The sequence below is a fragment of the Neophocaena asiaeorientalis genome, unplaced genomic scaffold (genome assembly GCF_003031525.2).
Source record: "Neophocaena asiaeorientalis asiaeorientalis breed wild unplaced genomic scaffold, Neophocaena_asiaeorientalis_V1.1 scaffold432, whole genome shotgun sequence".
In the NCBI taxonomy this organism is placed as follows: domain Eukaryota; kingdom Metazoa; phylum Chordata; class Mammalia; order Artiodactyla; family Phocoenidae; genus Neophocaena; species Neophocaena asiaeorientalis.
In genome coordinates, this window is record NW_020174549.1 from 1,261,292 (window position 1) to 1,288,908 (window position 27,617).

Here is a 27,617-nt window from a genome sequence, read left to right on the forward strand (position 1 = left end):
GATGTCCTCTCTAATGGCCATATACTCTCTCATGTGGCTGAAACATCATTTATTTTAACCCATCAAGGAATACCTGATTTGTTTTCAGCTTTTTTGATACTAAACAAAGCGCTGTGATGAATGGTTTTGGACACATCTGAAGCTGCTTCCTTTGGTTAAATTCCTAGAATGGGAAATGTTAGAACAAGGATGGACAGGATGACATGTTGCCCTCCCAAAAGATTGTACGAGTCTCCTTCTAGCTTGAAATGTATGAGAGCAGTGTATACTTGCAGCAAGACCTCTATAGGAAGTCTTGAAGGAAATCTTTGTGTTAATAGTTTAAAATAAGAGTTTTACTCTTTCTAGATAGAATCTTGGAGGGGCTGTAAGGCTTTGTGTATTTCTTTAAATCTTTGACTCCTAAGACCAAGGGTTTGATAGAACATTGTGACCATCAAATTTAGACCTTTGCCTTTGTAACCCTGTAGGGAGGCTGTGCCAGTGTCATTGTGTCATTAACCACTCAGTGTCCCCAGGACCTAACACCTTACTCAGGTGAGTTTGTCAAAACCACTGGGGTGATGTTTTTGTATGGCCATGTCTTGTATGACAAGGTTTTAAAAGGAAAAACAGTGATCATTCAGACATGCCTGTGGTATCGTGTACTTTTTCTTCCCTCAAACTCTCCCACTTCTACCTTTATCTCTGTTTGCAAGAGGTACAGGATGATCAAGCTTAGCAAGTTTTTACTGTTTTATAAGTGTTTATTTCTTGGTGGTATAAGGAGGTGAGAGTATCTGCTATTCTGTACTGTATAAATGGTTTATTACCATTTATATTTAATTTTACATCAGCATTTTTCTTTTCTTGAATTGGCTTCTAGATGGGGCTGATGAACTTCATGTACCTAACTCTTGTTTTTGCAACTGTCCCCATAATAGTCTAGATTAATTAATTAATAACAGAGTAATTTTTAATTTTATACCAGGGAAAGAGAAGCAAATGGATATACAAATGTAACATGCAAGGGTTCTAGACTACTATGGAATAAATCAGATATTAATTATAGGGTTAAGTTTGTTTTGGTCCTACGAACAGAGCAGAGCATTTGGTCAGCCAAGTATCAGATTTTTCTTCTTTGTTTCCACTAGGTAAACTCATGAGTGCTTTGCTTAGTGGCCTGACAGATCGGAATGGTGTAATTCAGAAATCCTGTGCATTTGCCATGGGCCATTTAGTTCGGGTGAGTTGAATTTCTTACTTAGTTAAGTAATTATACTTTGATAATTATGAAGAACTGACCAGGATTGTTTCTCTTCCAGACGTCACGGGATAGCAGCACGGAGAAACTCCTGCAGAAACTCAATGGCTGGTATATGGAGAAAGAAGGTACCTTTTTTCTTCCTACTTAAATTATTGTTAAGTTAGATGTAAACAACCTAATGAAACAATACAAATCAGGTCTTAACCTTTCTGATTTTATGTGGTTTGCTAGGAACATTTCTGATTGATTTTACTGGTTTGTTTTGCTGTGGTACAAGTCGAGCAGTGGCCTGTTTTTTGTTTTGTTTTGTTTTGTTTTTTTGCGGTACACGGGCCTCTCACTGTTGTGGCCTCTCCCTTTGCGGAGCACAGGCTCCGGACGCGCAGGCTCAGCGGCCATGGCTCACGGGCCCAGCCGCTCCACGGCATGTGGGATCTTCCCGGACCGGGGCACGAACCCGTGTCCCCTGCATCGGCAGGCGGACTCTCAACCACTGCGCCACCAGGGAAGCCCAGAGCAGTGGTCTGTTTTGATCAGTTACCCTAAACACAGTAAGTGTCATAAAGATTGTTTTTTTCTACTTCTCTTTAGAACCCATCTACAAGACCTCTTGTGCTCTGACTGTTCATGCTATTGGACGGTACAGCCCTGATGTACTGAAGAACCATGCCAAAGAAGTTCTGCCTTTGGCATTCCTAGGCATGCATGAAATTGCTGATGAGGAGAAAGCAGAAAAAGAAGAATGTAATTTATGGACTGAAGTGTGGCAGGAAAATGTACCTGGTTAGTAAACAGTGCCTGTGAATTAAACCTGTTTCTTAAGAACCACAGTTGAAATTTTTAACTCATATTTTTTTATTCATAAACTTCTGTAGTTACTTTCCCGGGACCTTAACAATGTGTGTCCCATTGGGTTCTCAGCCCATCCACATTTCCAAGTTCTCAGGCTGGCGCTCAGAGCTCTCATTGCTGCCCATATGAGAGAATAGAAACTGCCCAAGCGATGCAGAGCTTTGCTTATTTCAGTTGAGAATGAACAGTGATTTTCGTGTTGCCTTGAGTATTATTTTAGAGTAGTGCTTCTCCACTCTGCTCTCCATCTTGACACACGTTAATGGACGAGAGTCCTCCCGTGGACATATCCAAGTTCATAACGTCCTGCTGTTGTCAAGATTTCTCACACCACCACCCACTTTCTCTCCCTTGCAGAGAGTGATGTGATGTAACCATTGAGAATCACTGCTTTAGATTGATGGTCACTGACTTTTATTCCAGACTTAGAAAAGAAAAATCAGTTAGTTTACATATATATATACACATATACACACACACACACACACACACACATATATATATATATAATTTTTTGGTCACTTAAGAGTTGCTTTTAATTTTGTTTTAGGTTCCTTTGGTGGCATTCGGTTATACCTGCAGGAGTTGATTACTATCACCCAGAAGGCTTTACAGTCTCAGTCCTGGAAAATGAAAGCCCAGGGTGCAATTGCCATGGCATCAATTGCAAAACAAACCAGCTCCCTGGTACCTCCGTATCTGGGAATGATACTGACCGCATTACTGCAAGGCCTGGCTGGACGAACATGGGCAGGAAAGGTAAAGGAACCATTCATGCCCAGTTAAATTTAAGGTATCCTTAAAGGATTATGACTTCATCTTTCATTTTCTATAAAAATTAGAATGTTGTTTTGTGGGACATCAGATGGGTTGTTTTTGTAAAGCAGATTTCCTAGGCAGTTGGGAAGCTTTGGGTAAACTTTGCCTGATTAAATGTGATATTTCATCAAAGTATAACCCATGTGTCCTTGAATACTGCACAGTAATGCTGGAGGTTAATTTTTATTTATCATGTTCATCTTTCCAAGAGAAGTCTTAAACCAAGTGGTCACCCTTTTGTCCCTGTTGACCTCATGAACAGATCAGAATTTGGGCACATGTGAAATTGAGTAGCAAGGCAAGCTGTGGCTAAACCCCGGGCTGAGGATGCCCATCTCTGGGGCCTCTGAGTTAGTAAAAGTCATTTTTTATACAAGGGTGATGGTGGGTTATACACAGTGACTACTCAGTGGGGAGCGCGAGACTGTGGCATCACGTACAGTCTGGTTGACGTGGTAGAAGCCAGTAGTGGCCAGTTCAGAACAGTAGACGAAGTACGGGTCTAGGAGTCAGACACAGTTCTGATTCCATTGTTGACGCTTCTGCCTCTGTGACTTTGGACAAGTTAGTTCTCTAGGCTTTATGAAATGGAGAGGAAGACAGTTACCCTGCTTCCGTGGTTGGAGTAAAACTCTGTGGATGTGCTTGTTAAACAGTTAAGTGTGTCAAAGATATGGTGACTCTGGTTAATTTTTGTTGTCATAATTTTTAAAAATTTATGAGGTAATTATAGTCATGTACAGCATATGTAAATGACACGTTTGCTTAATAGTATTTCCTCATCTTTCAACCCTTTAGGAAGAACTGCTGAAAGCCATTGCCTGTGTGGTGACAGCTTGCAGGTAAATGTTCCTTCAGTGAAGATGCCATTTCTTACACTGCACCTGAGAGCTGCAGCCTTTATTAACTGTTGTGATGCTTTTGTATGGATCCTGCAGTGCAGAGCTGGAGAAGCCTGTGCCCAGTCAGCCTGGCACCAGTGAAATCCTCCAGGCTGTTCTGAAGGAGTGTTGCAAAGAGAATCCCAAATACAAGATTGCAGCAATCAGCTGTGCAGGGGATGTCTTAAAGGCCACCAAAGAAGACAGATTCCAGGAGTTTGCTGACATTGTCATACCTCTCATCAAGAAGGTAATGATCGCCATATCCTTTCAGGTCTGGTTTATACTTTTAAAAAATTTTTAAAAATTTTAAAAAAAAAGAAGGAAGAGATTTTCCTGTGTCCTGTTTGAATATTTTAGGAGGGTTCATGTAGCTGCATATAGCAGAAAAATCCCCAAATACCATGGCTTCACACAAGGTAGACGTTAGTCTCTCACAGGAGAGTTTAGGGAGTCTGGCTCTTTGCAGCTCCCGGCTCTGCCTTCCCTGGGGTGTGGCCATTGTCTTCACGGCCCACCGTGTATCTGCGTTCCAGGTGGGTGATGGCAGAGGAGATGAAGAAAGGATCAAAGTAGGTATGTCAGTTCTCTCTTAAGGAGAGTTCCTGGAAGCTGCTACAAGGCCCTTTCACTTCTATCCCACTGGCCAGCGCTTAGCCGGGTGGCCACACCTGGCTGCAGGTGAGGCTGGGAATAGTAGTCTTCATTCTAGGTATCCGTTTCCCCTCCGTGGGAGAAGGGTAGCTGTTTTTTGTTTTTTTAAAAAAGCAGAATGATGAGTTTGTTGCAAGGGTTTCATCCTGTGAGCCGGGAACCTCAAGGCCGTGGGAGCGGTGAGTTCCCGAAAGTGGTGTTGGAGTGGGCGAACAGTCCCTGTCTTGCTTCTGATACGCTCTGCCTTGAAAGCGTGTGCTGCAGCCACCCCAGGCACCCCAGAGAGAAGATAGACTCTGCCACATGCTGGGGGACTTTGATCAAAAGCAGACTTTGGTTTCATTTGGAAAATGAAGTGCGCGTTTTTAAAGGTTGGGCACTGGTTCAAAGAAAGAAGAGTATGGTTTACCTACTTACTTTTTTGTGAAACATGAAAATTTTTAAATAGCATTCTCATTCTGTTTCCTGTGTTGCTGCGAATTTGCTGTTGTAAAGAAGCTGTTTAAATAATTTCTGTTAGGAGGGAGGGGATCTGGGGACATATGTATGCATGTGGCTGATTCACTTTGTTGTACAGCAGAAACTAACACAGTATTGTGAAGCAATTATACTCCAATAAAGATTTGTAAAAAAAATAAAAACAGTGAGAAAAATAAATTCAAAGTAAAATAATTATCAAAAAAAATTTCTGTTACATACATAATGATAGTGTATGGATTTGGCAGTCTGTATCATCAGCTTGCTGGACAAGTCACTTCTCTGCCTGTTTCCATATCTTATTAAGAAGGAGTTTGGATTTAGATTATTACCGGGTTCTTCCTCCTTTAATTCTGTGATTCTAATGCAGGTCTTTTTTATGTTGTGCTCAAAATACTACATATATGGTATTTTTTTTCTCCTTTGCTTACAGATTCCTTTAGAGGATTTCCGAAATTTATTGGAGCGGTGTAGTACTCCTGTTACAAAATCTTTTCACAAATAGGAAAACTCATGGTAGAGACTGTAGCATTTAATTCTTGGTTAACATCTCCTACTCTGGTACCCTGATTGTTTTAATAGTATGCCTGTAACTTTGAAGGAAAAAAAAATTAAAATTTGCTTTCCTTTTTTTTGACATGTCCTAGAACTCACCTGAAAGCATTGGAGTCCAGACAACCAAAAATGAAGATGAGAATGAGAAGGAAAAGGAGCTCCAGCTGGAATCTCTGCTGGGAGCCTTTGAGGGCCTGGGCAAAGCCTGGCCCCGAAATGTGGAGACCCAACGTAAGCAGCAGAACCTGCCTTTGAAGAAGTGCTGTGGCCAGGGGTTACTTCATGACAGCGAAGGTGCTCCGTGTGACGAGTTATAGCTGCCGTTTCTTGTAGAGCCCGACTGATGAACGGCGAGAATCATCCAGTATAAATTTTACTCCTGCGCTGGCAGATAATCTCATTGACTGTTTGTTTGCTAGGGTTGCTGTAACATATAGTACAACAGCCTGGGTGACTTCAACCAGGGAACTGTATTTTCTCACAATTCTGGAGACTAGAAGTCTGAGATCAAGGTGTCAACAGTGTTGGTTTCTTTTGAGCCCTGTCTCCTTGGCTTGTAAATGGCCATCCGTGTCTCTGTGTCCAGTACATTCTTATAAGGACACCTGTCGTCTTGGGTTAGGGCCCACCCTAATGGTCTCTTTAAAACCCTGTCTCCCAACTCAGTCACATTCTGAGGTACTTGGGGGTTAGGATGTCAACATGAGAGTCTGTGGGACACAGCTCAGCCCATAACAACCATGATACATTTTATGTAGATAGTTTGACCACAAAAAGAATTCTTTCACTCTTCTTTATGGTGCTGTATTCAGAGGAATCCACAGAACTTATTAGTGGGGTCTCTTCATCTCAGAATTAATGGCCTTGTTGCCAAACCTTCAATAAGCAAATGAAATCTGTATTTCCCTGAGAAACTTGAAACTTTCTGCGAGTTTTTCAGAATTGAACATATCTTTCCAAAGGATTAAGTAAATAAACAGTAAACCTTTACTGTTGGATTGGGTTGTAGTTAGTAGGAGTTTGCCTTGTGTTGGTTCCTGCAGGGCATCCTACATCTTATTATTCATGAATGTTATGAAAAGTATTGTTGACTGTGATTGGAGGTTTCTAAAATCAGACTCAAAGATTGTCTCTGAGCCTTGCCATCCTTTGTGTGAACTTCAGAAAGTATATTTGCTATGTATAGGGAGGGTTTTCCAAAAGATACAGATTTGTAAGAGGTCTTATTTCTTGGTATTGTGTTATGGACTGCAGTGGAAGTCCACTTATTTGACATCATTAGGACTACTAACTTTTGCTTGATAGGTAGAAGAAGTTAAAGTAGGGAATTATATAAAAAGATGATACATACACAAAGCAGTTTTAGTATACGGAACAGAAACGTACATTTGCTGGATTGGTTGTCATCTGGGGGAAGGGCCAGGGCCTTTGAGGATTCGTTCCACACTGGCTTCTCGTATACATCTTACTCATAATGTATCGTCTTCAGTTTCTGGTTTTGTTTCTTTATAGTGGAGAAAGAAATTACAGTCTCTTAGGAAGCAATTCAAGTGCAGAATTCTAGATTTTTTTACCCTCATCCATCTTTACATTTGTGAACCGTACTAAATTCTGCAGCATTTAAAGAACAACTACTTTGTTGAGTTTTATACTCGTTTCATCACTTAGCATAATGTTAATTGTATAATTATAATAACAAGTGCAGTTGGCATAACAGGTTTGGATAAAGCACCGTTGACTCTTGTTAAGCCTACAGCATGCAGAAGCTTGTGAGCCTCCGGAGTTCTGCTCTCTTTGGCTGTCATTCAGGGTGTTTTATGGGGAAAAGGCAGTGTGGTTTAGACTCTGTGTCAGTTCCTTAGAAAAGGATATTGCCTTGACAAAGAACACTTACGAACAGATATATAGGATTTTGGGGGGAGGGGGTGTTTCTGATCAGGGAAGTTTGTGGGAATTGGGCATAAAGTCATGCTGAAGTGTTTCTGAAATGTCATGGCTTTAATTTAAGGCATTTGTTGTTTTAATTTTTCCTCTCCCCTTCCCTCTCTCTCTCCGTCTATCCTTCTCTGTCCCTGTCTCTCTCTGTCTCTCTGTCTCTCTGTCTTCCCCTCACTTGCTCTGTCTCTTGCTCCTTCACATGCTCTGTCCTGCTCTGCCCCATTCTTTTTTTCCAGGTTGTTATCGTCAAGAGCTTTGCAAACTGATGTGTGACCAGCTAAAACTCAGCACATGGAAAGTGCAGCTGGGAGTCTTACAGTCAATGAATGCCTTTTTTCAGGGGTAATTTGCTTCATAGTTCAGTCATTTATTTAACCTTCCCCTACCCCTTAGCATTTTATATATAATCAGTGGAATTTTTCTCTCTTTTTTTTAACATCTTTATTGGAGTATAATTGCCTTACAATGCTGTGTTAGTTTCTCCTGCAGTGGAATTCTTTTAAATTTTAAAACTAAAAGCTAAAGTGACATCATAAAGCAATATATACAGATAGAAATTGTTTGTGCCAGAAAGGTTTTGGAATGTTTCTTAATAACTAATATTTGTATCTTGCTTTCTGATTTGTACAGATTAATGCTTTTAGAAGAAGAACATGCAGATCCTGAGGCCCTGGCTGAAATTCTCCTTGAAACTTGTAAATCAATCACATATTCTTTAGGTGAGTGGTAAATTGATATAGATAAGGAGTGTTCATTTTAAAGCTCAAGGAGTTAAGCTTCAAACATTCCCTGCCTTGTGCTAGGAACTACATTTATGGAACAACTACTGAACTCTCCTATTTAATATACTCAATATGTGCCCCCAAACTGGAATGTATTAATCTGGAACTGTAATTTAGGATTTCAACACCTAGATTAGAAAAACCTTTGTGACCAGTATTTTTTAAAAACCTGTAATTGGAAATAATTTCAAACTTACAGAAAAGTTACAATAATAATGCATGTAATACTTGTATATCCTTTACCCAAAGTCACCTGTTAACATTTTGCACCACTTACTTTATTACTTGCACTTCTGTATACATACTTTTTCCTCAACCATTTGAAAGTGTATTGCTTACATCTTGCCGCTTTTCTCCTAAATTCTTCAGTGTGCCTTCTTTTACATACCAACTTTAGATAGTATAACATTGATGCAATATTTTTTAACCATTCATATTCTAGGTTTTCAGTTGACTCAGTAATATTCTTTTTTTTTTTTTTTTTTTTTTTTCGGAGACCGGGGCATGAACCCATGTCCCCTGCATGGGCACGCAGACTCTCAACCACTGCGCCGCCAGGGAAGCCCCAGTAATATTCTTTATATAATTTTTTCCTCTCCTCCATTAAGGAATCCAGTCCGTAATCATTTAGTGAATTTAGTTGTCATACCGTTGTAGTCTCCTTTAATCTGGAACACTTCCTCAGCCTTTCTTTGTCTTATGTGACATTGACGATTTTGAAGAAAAGCCTCCCCCTCCCCCCATTTAAAACTAGAATGTTTCTCATTTGGTGTTTGTCTGATGTTTCCTTGTGATGAGATCCAGGTTATGCATTCCCAGTAGGGCTGCTCTATAAGTGATGTTATGTCCTCTCACATCAAGAGGCACACAGTGTCCACCTGCCCTCGTTGGCAGTGTTAATTTTGATTACCTGGTCAAGGTACTAGTCAATTTCCTCTGCTGTATGGTTACTATTTTCCCCCCTTCTGTCTGATAAGCAGCCTGTGGAAACACACTTTAAGACCATTCAGATAACCCGCTCCTCTTCAGAACTGTGTCTACTAAGCAGTCTGGGAGAAGACACTTTAAGCCCATGCACATATACTGCTCCTCTTCAAAGTGTCTCCTCTAGACTTAGCATGCATTGATGGGTTTTTCCTGAACCAGCTTTTACTAAGATGATTTTCCAACTCTAGCACTTCTTCCACATTTACCATTTGACAGTTGGCATCCTCCCATAAGCAAGGTCCTTCCCTCTCTCGAACTCTTTATTTATCTATTATCCATATTGATTCATGGGTTCCTTTATTTTCCCCTTTGTTTATAATTATTTTCCTTAATTAATTTGTTGCTCAAATTATCCCAGATTTGGCCAGTGGAAGCCTCTCGAGCTGTCTCCCGTGTCCTGTTGCTGTCTCGCCACCATTCTTCCAAGCATTTGCGTACTTCGTAGCATGACAGCCTGTTACAAGCTCATCTTTTGCTTCCTTTGTCTTGGGTCTGGTTGAGTGTTAGTTTTTTCAGTAAACAGTTTCACTGTGAACTAGATGCAGTGTCTAGAGTAGACACCAAGGAAGCGTATTTCAGTTGTGATTCTTGGAGGTGGCCACATGCCTTTGGATAAATAACTGGCAGCTGAGAAACTAGTCTTTCCAGGGTCGGGTCGCAGCCGGGTGTCCCTGAGTTGGCCTTACCCCTGGGTGATGTAATGTTCTTGGGTAAAATGAAGAGGTCTTGCAAACCTAAAGACCTTTCTTAGGCATCCTGTGAAGTCGACTTCTAAAAGGGGTCCTTTAAATATTGCCATTTGTTACGGAGATTGGTATATTTGGCTGACAGCTTTTTTTTTTAAGTAAGGAATGTGGACATATAGCACATTTCAAGTATTTGATGATAATTGGCTAAGGGAAGCTCACTTAGGAGCACATGTATCTTTCCCTGCATTTATAATTTCCGAACATCTTTCTTTCGTTAACACTAACTTAATCTTAGATGTTCTGTTTGTAAGGCATATAAAACAAATAATGTGATCTATATGATTTTCTTCTTAGAAAATAAGACCTACTCATCTGTGAGAACAGAAGCTTTATCTGTGATAGAATTGCTGCTTAAAAAACTTGAAGGTGAGTTCTTGAACTTCTCATTGGAGGACAGGAAAGCCAGAAGACTTTATGGCATAGGTTTTAGGAATTTTTTTTATTTTCTGTTTTTGTTTTTAATAAGCATATACTCCAAAATGTAAATTAATATATTTGTACATGGAAGTGGAATATACATAGCTAAAACCTTCCAATTTTATGAAGTGTTAAATCGGTACTCTTTTATTTTATGTACTTTTAATGCAGTATGAAGCTGTGGTTATCTCAATGAAGTTTTGGTTTCCATCATGAATCTTGAGTTAATCTTGGTTAATTACAGCAAGAGGCTGACAGTGGCAGAACAGAGCTCACTATACACATGTAAATAAACAGAATGACACACTGAAAAGTGGAGTTAGGAGAACATTTAACAATTATCTACCTGAGTTATCAAATTTGATAGCAGTTTTCTTAATCCTATTTTTTTTTTCTGTTTTCCTTTTTCTAAACCGTCTTACAAAGAAGCAGATTTCGTCTAATGGTCTGTTCTATCACTGGTAAAAGAAGACTGTTAGCATTTTCTCCAGTGGTATATCTGTTACTGATTTCAAAAGGAGGCCTCTTTTCTTTTTTCATTTTCCTCTTTTTATTATTTTAACCACGTGGATGAAGAATGGGGAATATGGAACACTTTTCTCTAGAGCATTGTGTATCTGCTGTTTCTCCTTCTGTCTCTGTCTTTGTTTAGCAATTAAAGCACCTCTCTCAGGGCTCCATAAAACAGGCCGTTTAGACTCAGCGACACTACGTGTGTCATAATCCCTTTTTTCCTTGTTGGAGTAGAAGAGCTAGACACTTAGATGTATCTCTAAATTCTTACAGTTTGCCAAATATGTATGAATATCTTCTATTCTAGATGAGGAAGAGGAAGCTAAACAGTGAAATAACGTGCTTGAAACCACACCACCAGCAAGTATCAGAACCTCATAAGCAGACTTAGGATCTGATGTACTTTATGAATTTCTAATAGTTTGAGTATGCCTGCAGTTCTCCGATGCTTTTCTTAAAGGAGTAATAAAGTGTCATCTGTTCAAACTGTCTTTGCAGTTATGAAATTTATTGAGGATTTTTTTTTACTGAGCATATCTTACAAAGATATATTCAGCTCAGTTGCTGAAATAGCTTTTTTGTTACTGTGTGCCCTTCCTGCTTCCCAGTTGGCTTCAGGCTCCCTTCATTCTCTTTGTCCCACCAGCTCTGGGGACAGAGGATGAAACTCCCTGATTGGCCCTCAGGTTATTGTCAATAATTAGGTTTGGAGACAACTCTTAAACCTGTGATCATTGTATACAGAACTGTTACCACGGGGTTGCTTTGCATTTATTTTGGGGATAGGATATGTGGAAGGAAAGCAGAAAAGAATAGTTTTGGATTCTCTGCTTGCTTCTTCTGTAAGGAGTCTTTTGTTGCTCTTTCTCTTTCCATTCAGAATCTAAACAGTGGGAAAGTTTGACATCTGAATGCAGAGTGCTCCTGATTGAGTCTTTAGCAACTATGGAGACAGACAGCAGACCTGAGCTGCAGGAGAAAGCATCGATACTGAAGAAAACACTTGAAAATCTGGAATAAATTAGAAGGGGAAGAAACAAACAAGTGCCATGTTCATTGGGGGTTGAAATGGTGGTATTCTTTGTGGGGGAAAGTAAAGATTAATCTGTAGCATGCATCATTCCTTGGCTGAAATAAAAAAAAAATGCCTTAAATTTTGTTCTTTATTAGCTTTATTTTACTTGATGTTTTAAAAGTATCTGGGCTGAATAAACTAAATGGAACCTTGGATATTTGAGAGGTGGTTGTAGGTGAAACTGACAGAAATAGCTGTTGAAAGAGCTAAAGGTGTTAATAAAGGAATAGACAAAGTTGCAGGGGAAGCTGCATAAAAATCTTAGAACTGCATCCAAATTTTAAAAAGTTATTTCAGGAAGGGGCTGTATCGACTACTTAGTTTAACCCCCTTCTTTACATCTGAAGAAACAGGTTATGAGATGACGTAGCTTCCTTTCGGAGGCCTGTGCCGAGGCTGGAACCTGTGTGATGGATGGCCTGCCCAAGGACACTTTCTCTTACAACTTGCTGCTAATCAGTGCTAACCCTGGCCGACCTGAGAAACTCCCAAGATGAGATGGTACGGCAGTCCTGGCACCAGAACTGAACTGGCCCATGATGTAAGCACCACTGGATGCTTGAAATGCAGAAGTTGAACATTGTCTTGTCGTTTGTTTAGATGATTGGTTTTTAGAAAATGATTATCTACCAACCTTACAGGTTGAGAGGGAGGGAAAATTTGGTCTCCATGTAATCGTCCTCCTTTTATAAGCAGATGAAGGTAGATGAGGACAAGATTGTTCATTTTGTCTCTTACGTATTTTGCAAAACACAAGCCAACAACGAAATCGTGACTGCTTGGTTTAGACCATTTATAATCTCAAAACTGTAAAGACAAATTAAAATTTTCTACCCACTTTTATGCTTACGGTCACGACTATGGGATAGAAAGGAAAGCATTTTAATTAGCTATCTGGGAATAACCTGATACCATTCAAAGTAAATAACTGCAGCTATAGGGTTTCTTCTTTTCCTTATGCTGCTCAGGCCCCTGCCTGAGGATGTGGGGTAAGGGGAAAAAACAAATTTAACACAAGTGTTTATTCAAGTAAAAGGAGAACTCTCTAGCTCACCTTGGATTACAAGCACAAAATTGGCTTACACTCAATACTGACCCCTTACTGACATTAACACCAGGGTGGAAACTCCGTGTTATTATTTTTTGTGGTCTCTATTAACCAAAGTATTTAAAATTTTCTTGACTGTGACCCATAGTAAAACTAACTTTTTTCATCATGACCCAGAGCAATGTGTGTGGGGTGGAGGGGAGGGAGGGAGGGAGAGAGAAACAAAGAACGAATATAAAATCTTTAACTGAAATAAAATGTTTTGTGAAATGGTACATTCCTATGTGTGATCTGCTTTGATCCCTCCCCGCCAACTCCCCACCACCGTTTTGAACGCTCTTTCAGACCCACTAAATTCATTTCCTGACTCATAAATGGGTTGTTATTCAGTTTGAAAAACACTGCCATAGATAGTACCTAAACCTAGCTGCATATGCTATGTTCTGGGGTTGCTTCTGTTTGGAAAAGGGGTTTACAAATGAAAATTTAAGTGTTTATTACCAAAACATCCTCTTAGCTGGTACTAAACATAATTGTGAGTTTTAGTAGCATCATGAATTTTAAGTAAACTATCGTGGACTTCCACTTGAGAGTGGTGTTTGCTTGGGGATAAAAAATCAACTCTGGGTGTTTTTCAGAAAGCTTGCGTCCTCATAGGACTTGGTGTTTTCCAGATCTGTATTTCCCCATCCGTGAAGTGCTCTCTGACTTTCATTTACAGTACCTGGGATACTCTTCCTAGGCAAGAGTGCCATGTAGGTCAGGTATTGTTGGAAGGTAAGAGTGCAGGGGCAAGAATTGTGCTCTTGGCCTGTATCAAGTTTAAAACCTCATCAGATTTTATGCTTTTTAAACTTTTTGTTATTCAATATTGGGAATTTCCCATGGTGCTGAGAGAGGTGCTAAGATACTTGAACCTTAGTGCTTAGTGCTGTTGAATTAATTTGTTTTAGTTTTCTAAGCACATTTCTAAGTTTTACACTTAACTGCCTTCATCTTGACCAGCCAAGTCATTTGTACAACTAGTAACGTTAACTATGGTCTCCCAATGCAGCTTGTGTTGGTGTGCATGGGCACACGTATTTATTTAAAAGAGTTAATAACTGAGAGTTTGTCATTGTGGAATATTGATATTAGTGAACAGATGGCAAAAGGACCCGTGAACATTTATATCTTTGGCCTTCATTTTCCAAAGCTATGTGGAACAGATTTTTATTATTTTTTTTCCCTAGGAATATTCAGTGCTACTTGTCATATAGGCAACTGATTTAGAGAGTCTGCTGAATTCCTTATTCCTGGAATATATATCGTCACAAATCTATTGATATGTGAAAAGGAGGTACCTGAAATTTGGCAATTGGAAATCAAAACAAAGTATCAAATTGTCTTTTTGGTGATAAAGAGCAGCCACTTCTTTAATTAATGTTTGTGTCTAATTTACAATTGCCGGTGTGTCTGCCTGTAATACAGTGTACCTGCACAGTAAAACTGATTGCCACCAAATCCCCATTGCTTTACCCTTCCGTCTTTTACTTGTGTATTCACTAATGAGAAGAGAAAAGAAAAAAAGATGTGACCTTGTTGGTCTGTGCTCTAGTAGCATTTGCCTGTATGAACACTGCCCGTTGGGGGAAGTTTCTATCTGCTGCTGCCACAATATATTCATGCTGCTTGCGAAGTACAGGGAGTTATTTTGACATTGGCACTCATTGTAATGTACAAACTGTTGTTAAATGGATGTATATGTAACAGATTTTTGTATTTTATATGCAAAGTCTTCATAGAATCCGCTGCAATATGTACTAAGCTAGCTAAGCATGTGGTAGTCTTGAAAGGAAAAATCCTTCCCATGCCCAAGAAGATATTAAGTGGTAAATAAAAGCTGCATGATCAGTGCTTTGAAGTGGTGCATTAATTTTTACTGGTTCTCTGGGAAAATAGTTAACTTCCAAGGCATTGCCTGGTTATACTTTAAAGACCAAAAAAAAAAAGCCCTACTGCGTGCAGTATTCTGAGCTACTTCTACCAAGCAGAAATTGTTGGCTTAAGTGTCTGGGAGTTCCAAGGCAAAACACAAACAGAGGCAAGGCACCTGAATAATTACTGTTAAATGCTTGGAGAGAAGCAATCATTGAAAGATTGGATTTTTTGATATAGGTAATCCCTGATGAACACACAGAAACAACAAGCAGTTCTGCTTTTGGTTAAGATTAACATACATGGCTATGCACATAAAACATCAGAGCTATAGGTACATCCTATGTTGTAAATAGCCAAACAGATTTTAGGCTGTGGCTTTTTGTCCGACATCCCAGCGAGGCGCAGTGGTAGCAGCTGCTCTCCCGGCTTCGCTGTGTCGCCCAAGGACGGCAAGAAGAAGAAGGATGCCGGAAAGTCAGCCAAGAAAGACAAAGACCCAGTGAACAAATCTGGGGGCAAGGCCAAAAAGAAGAAGTGGTCCAAAGGCAAAGTTCGGGACAAGCTCAATAACCTAGTCTTGTTTGACAAAGCAACATAAGACAGACTCTAAAGAAGTACCCAACTATAAGGTTATAACTCCAGCTGTTGTCCCTGAGATACTGAAGATTTGTGGTTCCCTGGCCAGGGCAGCCCTTCAGGAGCTCCTTAGTAAAGGACTTACTAAACTGGTTTCAAAGCACAGAGCTCAAGTAATTTACACCAGAAATACCAAGGGTGGAGATGCTCCAGCAGCTGATGAAGATGCGTGAACAGGTCCCACCAACTGTATATTTTGAAAAATAAAACTTTATTAAATAAAAAAAAATATTTTTAGTCTGTGGAAGATATGCTTGAAGGTGAGAGATACCTTGCTTTTTCTCTCATAGCAGCTAAAAAGCCTAAGCTGCTCCCTTCTATGCTTTTCCTCCTTCTTCCCTTCAAGCTAGTACCAGATTATTTGATTAGAATAACAGTTGGTTTTTAAAAAGTGGAAAACCCACAACTAGAAATATGAAAATCACTAAAGGAAAAATCTTACTGGTAAAGGCAAATATACAGTGAAGATAGTAAATCAACCACATATAAAGCTAGTATGAGCATTAAAAGATAAAAGTTGTAAAATCATCTATATCCACAATAAGTTGAGGGATACACAAAACAGTGTAAAATATGTCAAAAATAGTAAACGTGATTAGCTCTAATAGTTTTCTCATAGCATCTTTATTATAAAGCAGAATCTAACACACCATTGTAAAGCAATTATACTCCAATAAAGATGTTAAAAAAAAAGTAAACGTGGGGGCAGGTAAAAATGCAAGAATGTTAAAATGCATTCAAACTTAAGGGACCTGCAACTTAATCACATATATATATATATATATATATACAGATTGCTATATATAAACCTCATAATAACCACAAACCAAAAATCTGTAATAGATACACAGAAAAGAGAAAGAAATCCAGGCATAATACTAAAGATAGTCATCAAATCACAAGGGAAGAGAGCAAAAGAAAAAGAAAGGAACAAGAAAGCTACAAAGACAACCCCCAAACAAAATGTCAAAAGTACATACCCATCAATAATTACTTTAAATGGACTAAATGATCCAACTGGAAGACACAGTGGCTGAGTGGATACAAAAACAAGACCCATATATATGTTGCCTACAAGAGACGCCAGATCTAAAGATGCACACAGATTGAAAATGAGGGAATGGAATGAGGTATTCCATGCATGTGGAAACGAAAAGAAAACTGGAGTAGCAATAGTTACATCAGAAAAATTGACTTTAAAACAGACTGTGACAAGAAACAAGGACATTACAATAAGGATCAAGGGATCAATCCAAGAGGAGATATAACAATTGTAAATATATATGCACCTCAATACATAAAGGAACACCTAATACATAACATACACCTAAAACACCTAACATAGGAACACCTAAATACATAAAGTAAATCTTAATAGATATAAAGGGAGAAATCAAGAGTAACACAATAATAGCAGGATTTTAACACCCTACTTAATAATTTTCATATATAACGTACAGCAGTGTTAATTATATTTATATGTTGTACTTTATATTCCCAGTACTTATTTAACTCATAACTGTCAGTTTGTACCTTCATTCAATTTTCCTACCTCCCAGCCCCCACCTCTGGTAACTACGTATCTAATCTCTTTTTCTGTGAGTTTGTTTGTCTTTGAAGTAAAATTGACCTACAACACTATGTTAGTTCCTGGTGCACGGCATAATGATTTGGTATTTCTGTACATTATGAAATGATTACCATGATAAGTCTAGTTACTATCTGTCACTGTACAAAGATGTTATATTACTATTGACTTATTCCCCACACTGTACATTTTATGCCCATGACTCATTTATTTTGTAGCTGGAAGTCTATACCTCTTAATCTCCCTTACCTGTTTCTCTCATGCATCCAACTCCCGTCCCCTCTGGTAACCACCTCTTTGTTCTCTATATCTGTGACTCTGTTTTTGCTCTGTTTGTTCAGTTGCTTTGTTTTTTAAATTCCACATGTAAGTGAAATCATACAGTGTATGTCTTTTTCTGTCTGAATTATTTCACTTAGCATCATGTCCTCAAGGTCATCCATGGTGTTGCAGATGGCAAGATTTCATTATATTTTAAGACTGAGTAATATTCCATTGTATTTATATGTATATATGTGTGTATATATACGTATATATACATATACACACATATACGTATATATACATATCACAACTTCTTTATCCATCTGTTGATGGGGACTTAGGTTGCTTCCATATCTTGGCTCTTGTAAATAATGTTGCAATGAACATGGAAGTGCATATATCTCTTTGAGATAGTCATTTAGTTTTCTTTGGATATGTTCCCAGGAGAGGGATTGCTGGATCATATGGTAGTTCTATTTTTAATTTCTTGAGGAAACTTCATACTGTTTTCCATGGTGACTGTACCAGTTTATATTCCCACCAACAGTGCACAGGGTTCTCCTTTCTCAGTGTTGAATTTTTTTTAATAGATGGTGAAATGTTCTAGGATTGATTGTGCTGATATTTGCATGACTCTGTGAACACACTAAAAAAAACCCATTGAGTTGTACAATTTAAATGGGGGCAATTGTATGGTATATGAATTATATCTTAGTAAAGTTGTTTTAAAAAAAAAGACAATCCATTGTAACCGGGGCATTTTAGAGTATTTGTAAGTTATAGATAACGAAACATGTATTGATTATTTTTCCATACACACTATTTGTTAAAATACGTTAATAAATTGTGTTTCCTAACACAATGAAGCACAAGATACCTCTAGATACCCATTGAAATGGCTAAAATCAAAAAGAGCTACAATACCAAGCATTGGCACAGATATAATAGAGTAACAGAATTGTCATATATTACTAATGCAGTTTCAAAATGGTACAGCATCTTTTTAAAAATATAAATTTATTTATTTTTGCCTGCAGTGGGTCCTCGTTGCTGCATTGGGCTTTCTCTAGTTGAGGCGAGTGGGGGCTACTCTTCATTGCAGTGTACAGGCTTCTCATTGTGGTGGCCTCCCCTGTTGCGGAGCACGGGCTCTAGGTGTGTGGGCTTCAGTGGTTGTGGCATGCGGGCTCAGCAGTTGTGGCTCACGGGCTCTGGGGTGCAGGCTCAGTAGTTGTGGCACACGGGCTTAGTTACTCCGTGGCATGTGGGATCTTCCTGGACCAGGGCTCGAACCCGTGTCCCCTGCATTGACAGGTGCATTCTTAACCACTGTGCCACCAGGGAAGCCCCCTGGTACAGCATCTTTAAGAAACAGTTTGGTATATCATATGAAGTTAAGCATATACTTGCATTATGACCCAGATATCTTACTCCAGAGTATTTACCCAGGAGTAATAAAATAAAAACCTATGTTTGCACAAAAACTTGTAAGTGAAGAGCATAATTATTCATAATAGCTCAGAATTGAAAACAATCCAAATGTCAATCAACTAGTGAATAAACCATTGTGACAGATTTATACAGTGGAATACTACTCAGTAATGAAAAGAAATGACCAATACAAATATAAAACATTTTGCTAAGTGACAAGGCTGTATAGTATATAATTCTATTTATAGGAAATTCTAGAAAAGGAAAACTACAGTGACACAAATCAGATCAGTAGTTTCAGGCATGAGCTCAGGGGAGACTGACTGCAAATGGGCACAAGAGAACTTCTTAGTTGTTGGTAATATTCTATACCTTGATTATGGCCATAAAACAAATTATGGCTCTCACTTATTTAAAACAGCTCCCCATTGTCCACAAAATTAAATTTAACCTACTTAGTCTGGCATAAAAACCATTTATGGGGCTTCCCTGGTGGCGCAGTGGTTGAGAGTCCGCCTGCCGATGCAGGGGACACAGGTTCGTGCCCCGGTCCGGGAAGATCCCACATGACGCGGAGCGGCTGGGCTGGTGAGCCATGGCTGCTGAGCCTGCACGTCTGGAGCCTGTGCTCTGCAACGGGAGAGGCCACAACAGTGAGAGGCCCGCGTAACGCAAAAAAAAAAAAAACAAAAAAAAACCCATTTATGATGTTATTACTGCCTAGTCTTAACAACTTGTAAGTTTATGCTTCTGCCTGACTTTGGCCAATCAAAACAACTTTCAGATGCAAGAGTGTGCTAATCTAGAAGTTCTGTGTTTAGAAAATCAGGCTTCTTGAGACCTCCTTGTTCACCAACAATTCCAGTGTGTGCTTGGAATCTTTTTTGAGTCATCTGGGGAGAAGCCTCCATGGGCCCTCTGTACATTTCTGCTCACATAATTCTGTCATGAAATGTATACAATCTGAGTGCTTTTAGGTGTTCTTTTTTATATGTAGCTCCCAATATTACACTTTAAATTTCTTGACAAAATAACTTTCTCTTTGAATCCCTAAAGAATATTTACTCACAGAATGTATCCTATCTTTTAATTGGTTTTACCGAGGATTTTTAGTCTGAGATCAGCTCACCAGTTCTGACCGCAGCTTGAATAAACTCCTGCCTAAAGGAAAGAAACTCTCAAATCCAAAATCCTTACCAAGTTCACACTACACAGTCTCTCACAAATATTACCCTTAAATAGTCTGAATTCCTGACCCAGACTCCATGGGATATGAGAAAATGGCAATTGTTTTACAGCAATAAGTTTTGGTTACTTTGTTATGTAGCAACAGGAAACTGATACTTCTGATAGTAAATTTTCATACCATATTGGGAAATCACTTAAAATCTACTAAAGGTGGGCTTCCCTGGTGGTGCAGTGGTTAAGAATCCACCTGCCAATGCAGGGGACATGGATTTGAGCCCTGGTCCAGGAAGATCCCACATGCTGCGGAACAACTAAGCCCGTGTGCCACAACTACTGAGCCTGTGCTCTAGAGCCCGTGAGCCACAGCTACTGAGCCTGCGTGCCACAACTACTGAAGCCCGTGCACCTAGAGCCTGTGCTCCGCAACAAGAGAAGCCACCTTAATGAGCAGCCTGCGCACTGCAACGAAGAGTAGCCCCCACTCGCAATTAAAGCCCGTGCACAGCAATGAAGACCCAATGCAGCCATAAATAAATAAATAAATATATAAAAGCTAGAGTAAGTATTAAAAGAAAATCTACTAAAGGTGACTTAAGCGTGTTCTATCACTTATTGCTTTCACTCCTAAGTATATACTCATGCACAGACATGAACCAAAAGGTACACGTGCAGGTTTGTAACAACATTAGTTGAAGTAGCCAAAAGGTGGAGCGAGCCAATTAAAATGTCTAACAACAGAACAGTGGATAAAGTATGTTATGATCATAAAATGGACTATCATATAGTAATAAAAAATGGACAAACTGCAGCCACATCAACGTGGATCTTGCAAGCATACTGTGGAGGGAAGGAAGCCAAACATACCGCAATGCATAATCTGATGGCATAAAATCAGCAGGTAATGTTCTGTGTGTCCTCGAGAAAAATGTGTATGTGTATTTGTATATTTTGTTGGGTGGGTGTTCTACAGATCGTGTGAAATCTGGTTGGTTTATAGTGTTGTGCCAGCCTCCTGTATCCTTGTTGGCATGCTATTTAGTTTTTTATTTTAACCAATTATTGAGAGTTCAGTATTAAAGTCTTCAACTATTACTGTTGAATTGTCTAGTTCTCCCTCTTATTCTGTCAGTTTCTGTTCTGAGTGTTTTGGGGCTCTTCTTTTCAGGTGCATATATATATTTATTTTATTTAGGCTTTAAAAAATTTATTTTATTATTATTTTTATATTTATTTACTTATTTGTTTTTGGCTGCATTGGGTCTTCGTTGCTGTGTGCAGGCTTTCTCTACTTGCGGCCTCTAGTTGTGGCAAGCAGGGGCTACTCTTTGTTGCGGTGCATGGGCTTCTCATTGCCGTGGCCTCTCTTGTGGAGCACGGGCTCTAGGCGTGCGGGCTTCAGTAGTTGTGGCTCGTGGGCTCTAGAGCGCAGGCTCAGTAGTTGTGGTGCACGGGCTTAGTTGCTCCGCGGCAAGTGGGATTTTCCCGGACCAGGGCTCGAACCCGTGTCCCCTGCATTGGCAGGGGGATTCTTAACCACTGCCACCAGGGAAGTCCCCACATATATATTTATAATTGTTGTGTCTTCTTGATGGGTTGACCTTTCTATCATTACTAAATATGGCCCATATTTTCCTGTTTCTTTGCATACATCATATTTTGTTGTTGTTGAAAACTGGACATTAAAAATAATATTTGTGGCAAATCGAAATCAGATTCCCTTCCCATTCCAGAATTTGTTGCTGCTGGTGTGTTCTATTTTTAGTGATTTCCTGAACGAATTCTGTAAAGTCTCAATTCTTTATTGGACCTGACCAATGCGGTCTCTACTCAGCTGAATGGTCAGCGAATGACTGGACAGAGATTTCCTTGAATACACTGCACCAAGAAGCTCCCCATTCTGGCAGCTACTTGCAGAGCACAGGCTCCGGACGCACAGGCTCAGCGGCCATGGCTCACGGGCCCAGCCGCTCCGCGGCATGTGGGATCTTCCCAGACCAGGGCAGGAACCCGTGTCCCTTGCATTGGCAGGCGGACTCCCAACCACTGCGCCACCAGGGAAGCTCCTATCACTATTTTTATAGATCCTTAGTCTTCCCACCCAGACCCTCAGGGCTCAGTCCGTCTTCCACCCTTTGTTGAGCAGCTTCACTACCTCATCGTAGATGATGAACACGAGGGCCACGTCCAGGCAGGTTCGGCCCCGTAGGGGGACGATGCCACTGCAGGACGCTTTGAGCCCCTCATCCCTCAGGACCTCCGAGCACCCGTCCGTGTTTGGTGTTGCTCCGCCTCCCGGCCCTGCATCCGGTCTTGACCTAGTCCAGAGGCGTGTTCCCAAAGACGCTGGCTGCGCTCGCGATAGCTTGAAAACCCCGTGATCAGCAGTTTCCCGGGCTTGCCAGAGTTGGGCCCTGAGTACCAGTTGTGCAGGCAGCTTCTGACCAAGAAACGGACGGCCTGCTGGGATCTGCCGGCTGGCGGCCCTGGTAAGTTCTCTTCAGCCCTTGTTCCCGAACAATCTCCCTGACCCCCGTGGAGGAATCCTCTGTACTGTGGGTTTAGGGGAGATCTGGTCGTGTACGAATTTCACCTCGATGGTCTCCCTGGGCGCACGACCACCACGGCCTCGGCCTCGCGGACGCCAGGCCACACAGCAGCCCACGTGCTGTCCAGCGGCCCCTGGGCATCCTGCGCGTGGGTGCTGAGGGATGCGACCATCCTGGATGTGATGGCTGCTTTGGGGCAGGAGACGTAGAGCGGGGAGGAGGCCTCGGTGCAGCCCGGGGCACCAGGACGGCCGACCTCCTGCCATACTCAGTCCCAGTGCCCAGGAACCCGGCTGTGCGAACGCGCGTAGGGCTGCACCTTTGTCATCATGTTCCCGGTGGGGAAGGTGATGCAAACTGCGATCCGGCCGCTAGGGCGCCTGTGGGGACCAGGAACCCGCTCCTGAGAACCCTGCCACCCCGCCTCTGCGGACTTTGCTGCGTCTGAGCCGCTGGGAGGCCTAGCCGGTCCCCACGCTCCACCTCCGTTTTCCTGGCAAGGCACAGGGGGCGTGACACACAGGTGAAGCCCCTCCGGAGTGAACTTGTAAAAACATATTTATGATTAGGCATTTTAGGTGCCCCAAATATAAAAATATTGTGGAGATTCTTGCAGCCATTGATAATTCAGTGACTAAAAAGTTTAATATTTCTGTAAGAAAAATGAAATACCTTAGTAAAAAAAATTAAAAATTTTTTTATTTTATTGAAGTATAGTTGACTTACAATGTTGTGTTAATTTCTGCTATACGGGAAAGTGATTCAGATATATATATATATATTTTCTTTTTCGTATTTATTTCCATTTTGGTTTATTGCAGGATATTGAATATAGTTCCCTGTGCTCTACAGTAGGACCTTGTTGTTTATCCAGTTTATATAATAATAGTTTGCATCTGCTGATCTGAAACTCCCAATCCATCCCTCCGCCACCCTCCTTCCCCTTGGCAACCACAAGTTCGTTCTCTGTGTCTGTGAGTGTGTTTCTGTTTTGTAGATAAGTTCATTTGTGTCATATTTTACATTCCACATGTAAGTGATATATGGTATTTGTCTTTCTCTTTGTGACTTACTTCACTTAGTATGATAATTTCTAGGCCCATCCATGTTGCTGAAAATGGTGTTATTTCCTTCTTTTTTATGGCTGAGTAGTATTCCATGGTATATATGTACCACATCTTCTTTATCCATTCATCTGTCAGTGGGCATTTAGGTTGTTTACATGAATTGGCTATTGTGAATTGTGCTGCTATGAACATAGGGGTACATGTATCTTTCTGAATTACAGTTTTGTTGGGCTATATGCCCAGTAATGGGATTGCTGAATCATATGGCAACTCTAAGTTAGAAAACATATTTTTTAATGAACTATTTAAGGATAAGTTGGAGGGTAAGTCGCCCCTTTAATAACAAATACTTCAGTATTTAACAACAAGAACATTCTCTTACATAACCACAGTGCAGCTATGAAGATCAAGAAATTTAACTTAGGGACTTCCCTGGTGGTCCAGTGGTAAACAATCTGCCTTACAATGCAGAGGATGTGGATTCAATCCCTGGTCAGGGAACTAAGATCCCACATGCCGCGGGGCAGCTAAGCACACGTGCCACAACTACTGAGCTCGCGTGCCTCAAGGAGAGAGCCCACATTCCCCAAACGACAGAGCCCATGCTCTCTGGACCCCACATGCCACAGCTGGAGAGAGAAAACCCGCATGCCACAACTAGAGAAAAGCCTGCACGCCACAACAAAAGATCCTGCATGCCTCAGTGAAGATCCTGCATGCCACAACTAAGACCCAACATAGCCAAAAATAAATTAAATAAAAAAAAATTTAACTCAAAGAAAAAGAAATTTAACTCTGATACCATACTGTTATCTAATTCACAGCCCATATACCAATTTTGTCCATTGTCCTAATAATGTCCTTTAGAGCTAAGTTTTTCCTGGTCTAATATTCAATGCTGGGTCATGCATTGCCTTTAGCTGTCATGTCTCTTCAGTCTCCTGGAATATTTCCTTAGCCCTTTTGTTTTTCTGTTTCTCGACCTTGACATTTTTGAAAAGTATAGGCTGGTTATTTTGCAGAGTATCCCTCAGTTTAATTTTGTCTGGTTTTCCCTCATGATTAGATTCAGGTTATGTGTTTTTGAGAGGAATCCCACAGAAGTGATACTGTGTCCTTAGTGGAGGCATGTGGAGTCAATATGTCCCATTATTGGTGATGTTAAGGTGGCTCTCTGCTGTAAAGCTATTATCATCTTGTTTTTGAAATTAATAAGTAGTTTGTGGTGAGATACTTTGACATTATGTAAATATCCTGTCTCTCATCCAGCTTTTACCTATGCAACTATGATATTTACATCTACCTACTGTAATATTTTACCTACGATAATCTATTACTATAACAACCTAAACCTTGATTGATGATTTTCTAACTATATCATTCTTCTATGTTTATATTTTGGCATGCTACTGTAAGGCAGACCCCTCCTTTCCCCTCCCCTCCCCTCCCTCTTTTCCTCCCTCCCTTCCTTCCTTCTAAAAGAATTCATGCATTCTTATTTCATTCTATGGACTATAATCCATTTTTACCATTATTTATTTTGATGCTCGAAATAATCTGTCCCAGACCTGGCCAATGGGAGCCTCATCAAGTGGGCTCCTATAGCCTTTTGAAATATCCCAGTTGTTCTTTGCATACTTCCTTATGTTCTAGTGCAATAAGGTACTCCCAGCTAATCTTGTCCTGTTCCTGCTCTAGCCTTGGCATCAGCCATTTCTCTAAGGAGCTACGATATGTTTCCTATTAGTTGAGAATTGCATTCATTTAGAAACCAAGGTGTGGGTGGAGGTGTTCCGTTGCTTAAAGGCCCTCTCAATATGTGTAATTGAATAAAAGTTCTGATCACTTGTTGGGACAAGTGACTTAACGAGTAAACTTGCTTCCTTTAATCTCTGAAAACTAGAGAGCGGTTTCACAAATGAAAAAAAAAATACATGTAGTTTCACAAATGAAAAAAATACATGTCTTAGAATTCTAAGGATACCTTTTCTCTATATACTGTTAAGTATTCTACACTGTAATCTTTCAAGAAAAAAAATCTTGATATAGCTAGCTTGGACAGGGAGGAGTAGAAGACTTTGTTTTTATGAGTTCTTTGAAATTATTTTGGGGGAACTGTGGTTCACTCTGTCTCAATTTTTAAAAGTTTGATATAATTGGATCTTTGGGACATTATCCCTGAAGGAGCTGAAGTTTCAAACCTGTGCGTATTATAGCTGCTGAACTGTTAATTGTTCAGGGAGAACAGGTGTTTCCCCAAAACAACAGATGATTTAAATTTACATAGTATTTCAGTTGTTATACTTTGGTATTTTTAGTTACTGAGGTAACAGTCAATACTTTTTTTTTTTTTTTTTGCGATACGCAGGCCTCTCACTGCTGTGGCCTCTCCCGTTGCGGAGCATAGGCACCGAACGCGCAGGCTCAGCGGCCATGTCCCGTGGACCCAGCCGCTCCGCGGCATGTGGGATCCTCCCGGACTGGGGCACAAACCCATGTCCCTTGCATCGGCAGGCGGACTCCCAACCACTGTGCCACCAGGGAAGCCCAATAGTAGGTGACTTTTTTTTTTTTTTGCGGTACGCGGGCCTCTCACTGTTGTGGCCTCTCCTGTTGCGGAGCACAGGCTCCAGACGCGCAGGCTCAGCAGCCATGGCTCACGGGCCCAGCCGCTCTGCGGCATGTGGAATCTTCCCAGACTGGGGCACGAACCTGCGTCCCCTGCATTGGCAGGCAGACTCTCAACCACTGCGCCACCAGGGAAGCCCCACTAGGTGACTTTTACACCCCACTTTCACCAATGAACAGATCAACCAAAATGAAAATAAATAAGGAAACACAAGGTTTAAATGACATTAAACAAGATGGATTTATTTGATATTTACAGGACATTCCATCCAAAAACAACAGAATACAGTTTCTTCTCAAGTGCTCATGGAACATTCTCCAGGATAGATCATATCTTGGGTCACAAATCAAGCCTTGGTAAATTTAAGAAAATTGAAATTGTATCAAGTATCTTTTCCTACCACAACGCTATGAGACCTGATATCAATTACAGGAAAACATCTGTAAAAGATAGAAACACATGGAGGCTAAACAATATGCTACTAAATAACCAAAAGATCACTGAAGAAATCAAGGAGGAAATAAAAAAGTACCTAGAAACAAATGACAATGAAAACATTATGACACAAAACCTATGGGATGCAGCAAAAGCAGTTCTAAGAGGGACATTTATAGCAATACAATCCTACCTTAAGAAACAAGAAAAATCTCAAATAAGCAAGCTAACCTTACACCTAAAACAATTAGAGAAAGAAGAACAAAAAAACCCCAAAGTTAGCAGAAGGAAAGAAATCTTAAAGATCAGATCAGAAGTAATGAAAAAGAAATGAAGGAAATGATAGCAAAGATCAATAAAACTAAAAGCTGGTTCTTTGAGAAGATAAACAAAGTTGATAAATCATTAGCCAGACTCATCAAGAAAAAAAGGGAGAAGACTCAAATCAATAGAATTAGAAATGAAAAAGGAGAGGTAACAACTGACACTGCATAAATACAGAGGATCATGAGAGATTACTACAAGCAGCTATATGCCAATAAAATGGACAACCTGGAAGAAATGGACAAATTCTTAGAAATGCACAACCTGCCAAGACTGAATCAGGAAGAAATAGAAAATATGAACAGACCAATCACAAGCACTGAAATTGAAACTGTGATTAAAAATCTTCCAACAAACAAAAGCCCAGGACCAGATGGCTTCACAGGTGAATTCTATCAAACATTTAGAGAAGAGCTAACACCTATCCTTCTCAAACTCTTCCAAAATATAGCAGAGGGAGGAACACTCCCAAATTCCTTCTACGAAGCCACCATCACCTTGATACCAAAACCAGACAAGGATGTCACAAAGAAAGAAAACTACAGGCCAATATCACTGATGAACATAGATGCAAAAATCCTCAACAAAATACTAGC

General features: G+C 40.2%; 1 protein-coding gene and 2 pseudogenes across 2 annotated transcripts in view; 2 read left to right on the plus strand and 1 right to left on the minus strand.

Annotated features, from left to right (window-relative positions):
• Positions 1-12,028, plus strand: part of ECPAS (Ecm29 proteasome adaptor and scaffold) — a 97,533-nt gene extending 85,505 nt beyond the window's left edge. For both annotated transcript variants that reach the window (XM_024757267.1, XM_024757268.1), the window contains 12 exons: positions 471-537; positions 1,134-1,225; positions 1,305-1,371; positions 1,838-2,029; positions 2,649-2,857; positions 3,716-3,759; positions 3,856-4,048; positions 5,577-5,715; positions 7,659-7,764; positions 8,053-8,141; positions 10,235-10,306; positions 11,751-12,028. In XM_024757267.1, coding sequence (XP_024613035.1) covers positions 471-537; positions 1,134-1,225; positions 1,305-1,371; positions 1,838-2,029; positions 2,649-2,857; positions 3,716-3,759; positions 3,856-4,048; positions 5,577-5,715; positions 7,659-7,764; positions 8,053-8,141; positions 10,235-10,306; positions 11,751-11,890 — 1,410 coding nt within the window. In that variant the 3' untranslated portion in view covers positions 11,891-12,028. The remainder of the gene's footprint in view (positions 1-470; positions 538-1,133; positions 1,226-1,304; positions 1,372-1,837; positions 2,030-2,648; positions 2,858-3,715; positions 3,760-3,855; positions 4,049-5,576; positions 5,716-7,658; positions 7,765-8,052; positions 8,142-10,234; positions 10,307-11,750) is intronic.
• Positions 12,029-12,438: 410 nt separating this feature from the next.
• Positions 12,439-15,722, plus strand: LOC112407846 (40S ribosomal protein S25 pseudogene; annotated as a pseudogene).
• A 6,411-nt stretch (positions 15,723-22,133) lies between these two features.
• On the minus strand, positions 22,134-22,738 carry LOC112407849 (tricarboxylate transport protein, mitochondrial pseudogene; annotated as a pseudogene).
• Between the last annotated feature and the right edge of the window lie 4,879 nt (positions 22,739-27,617).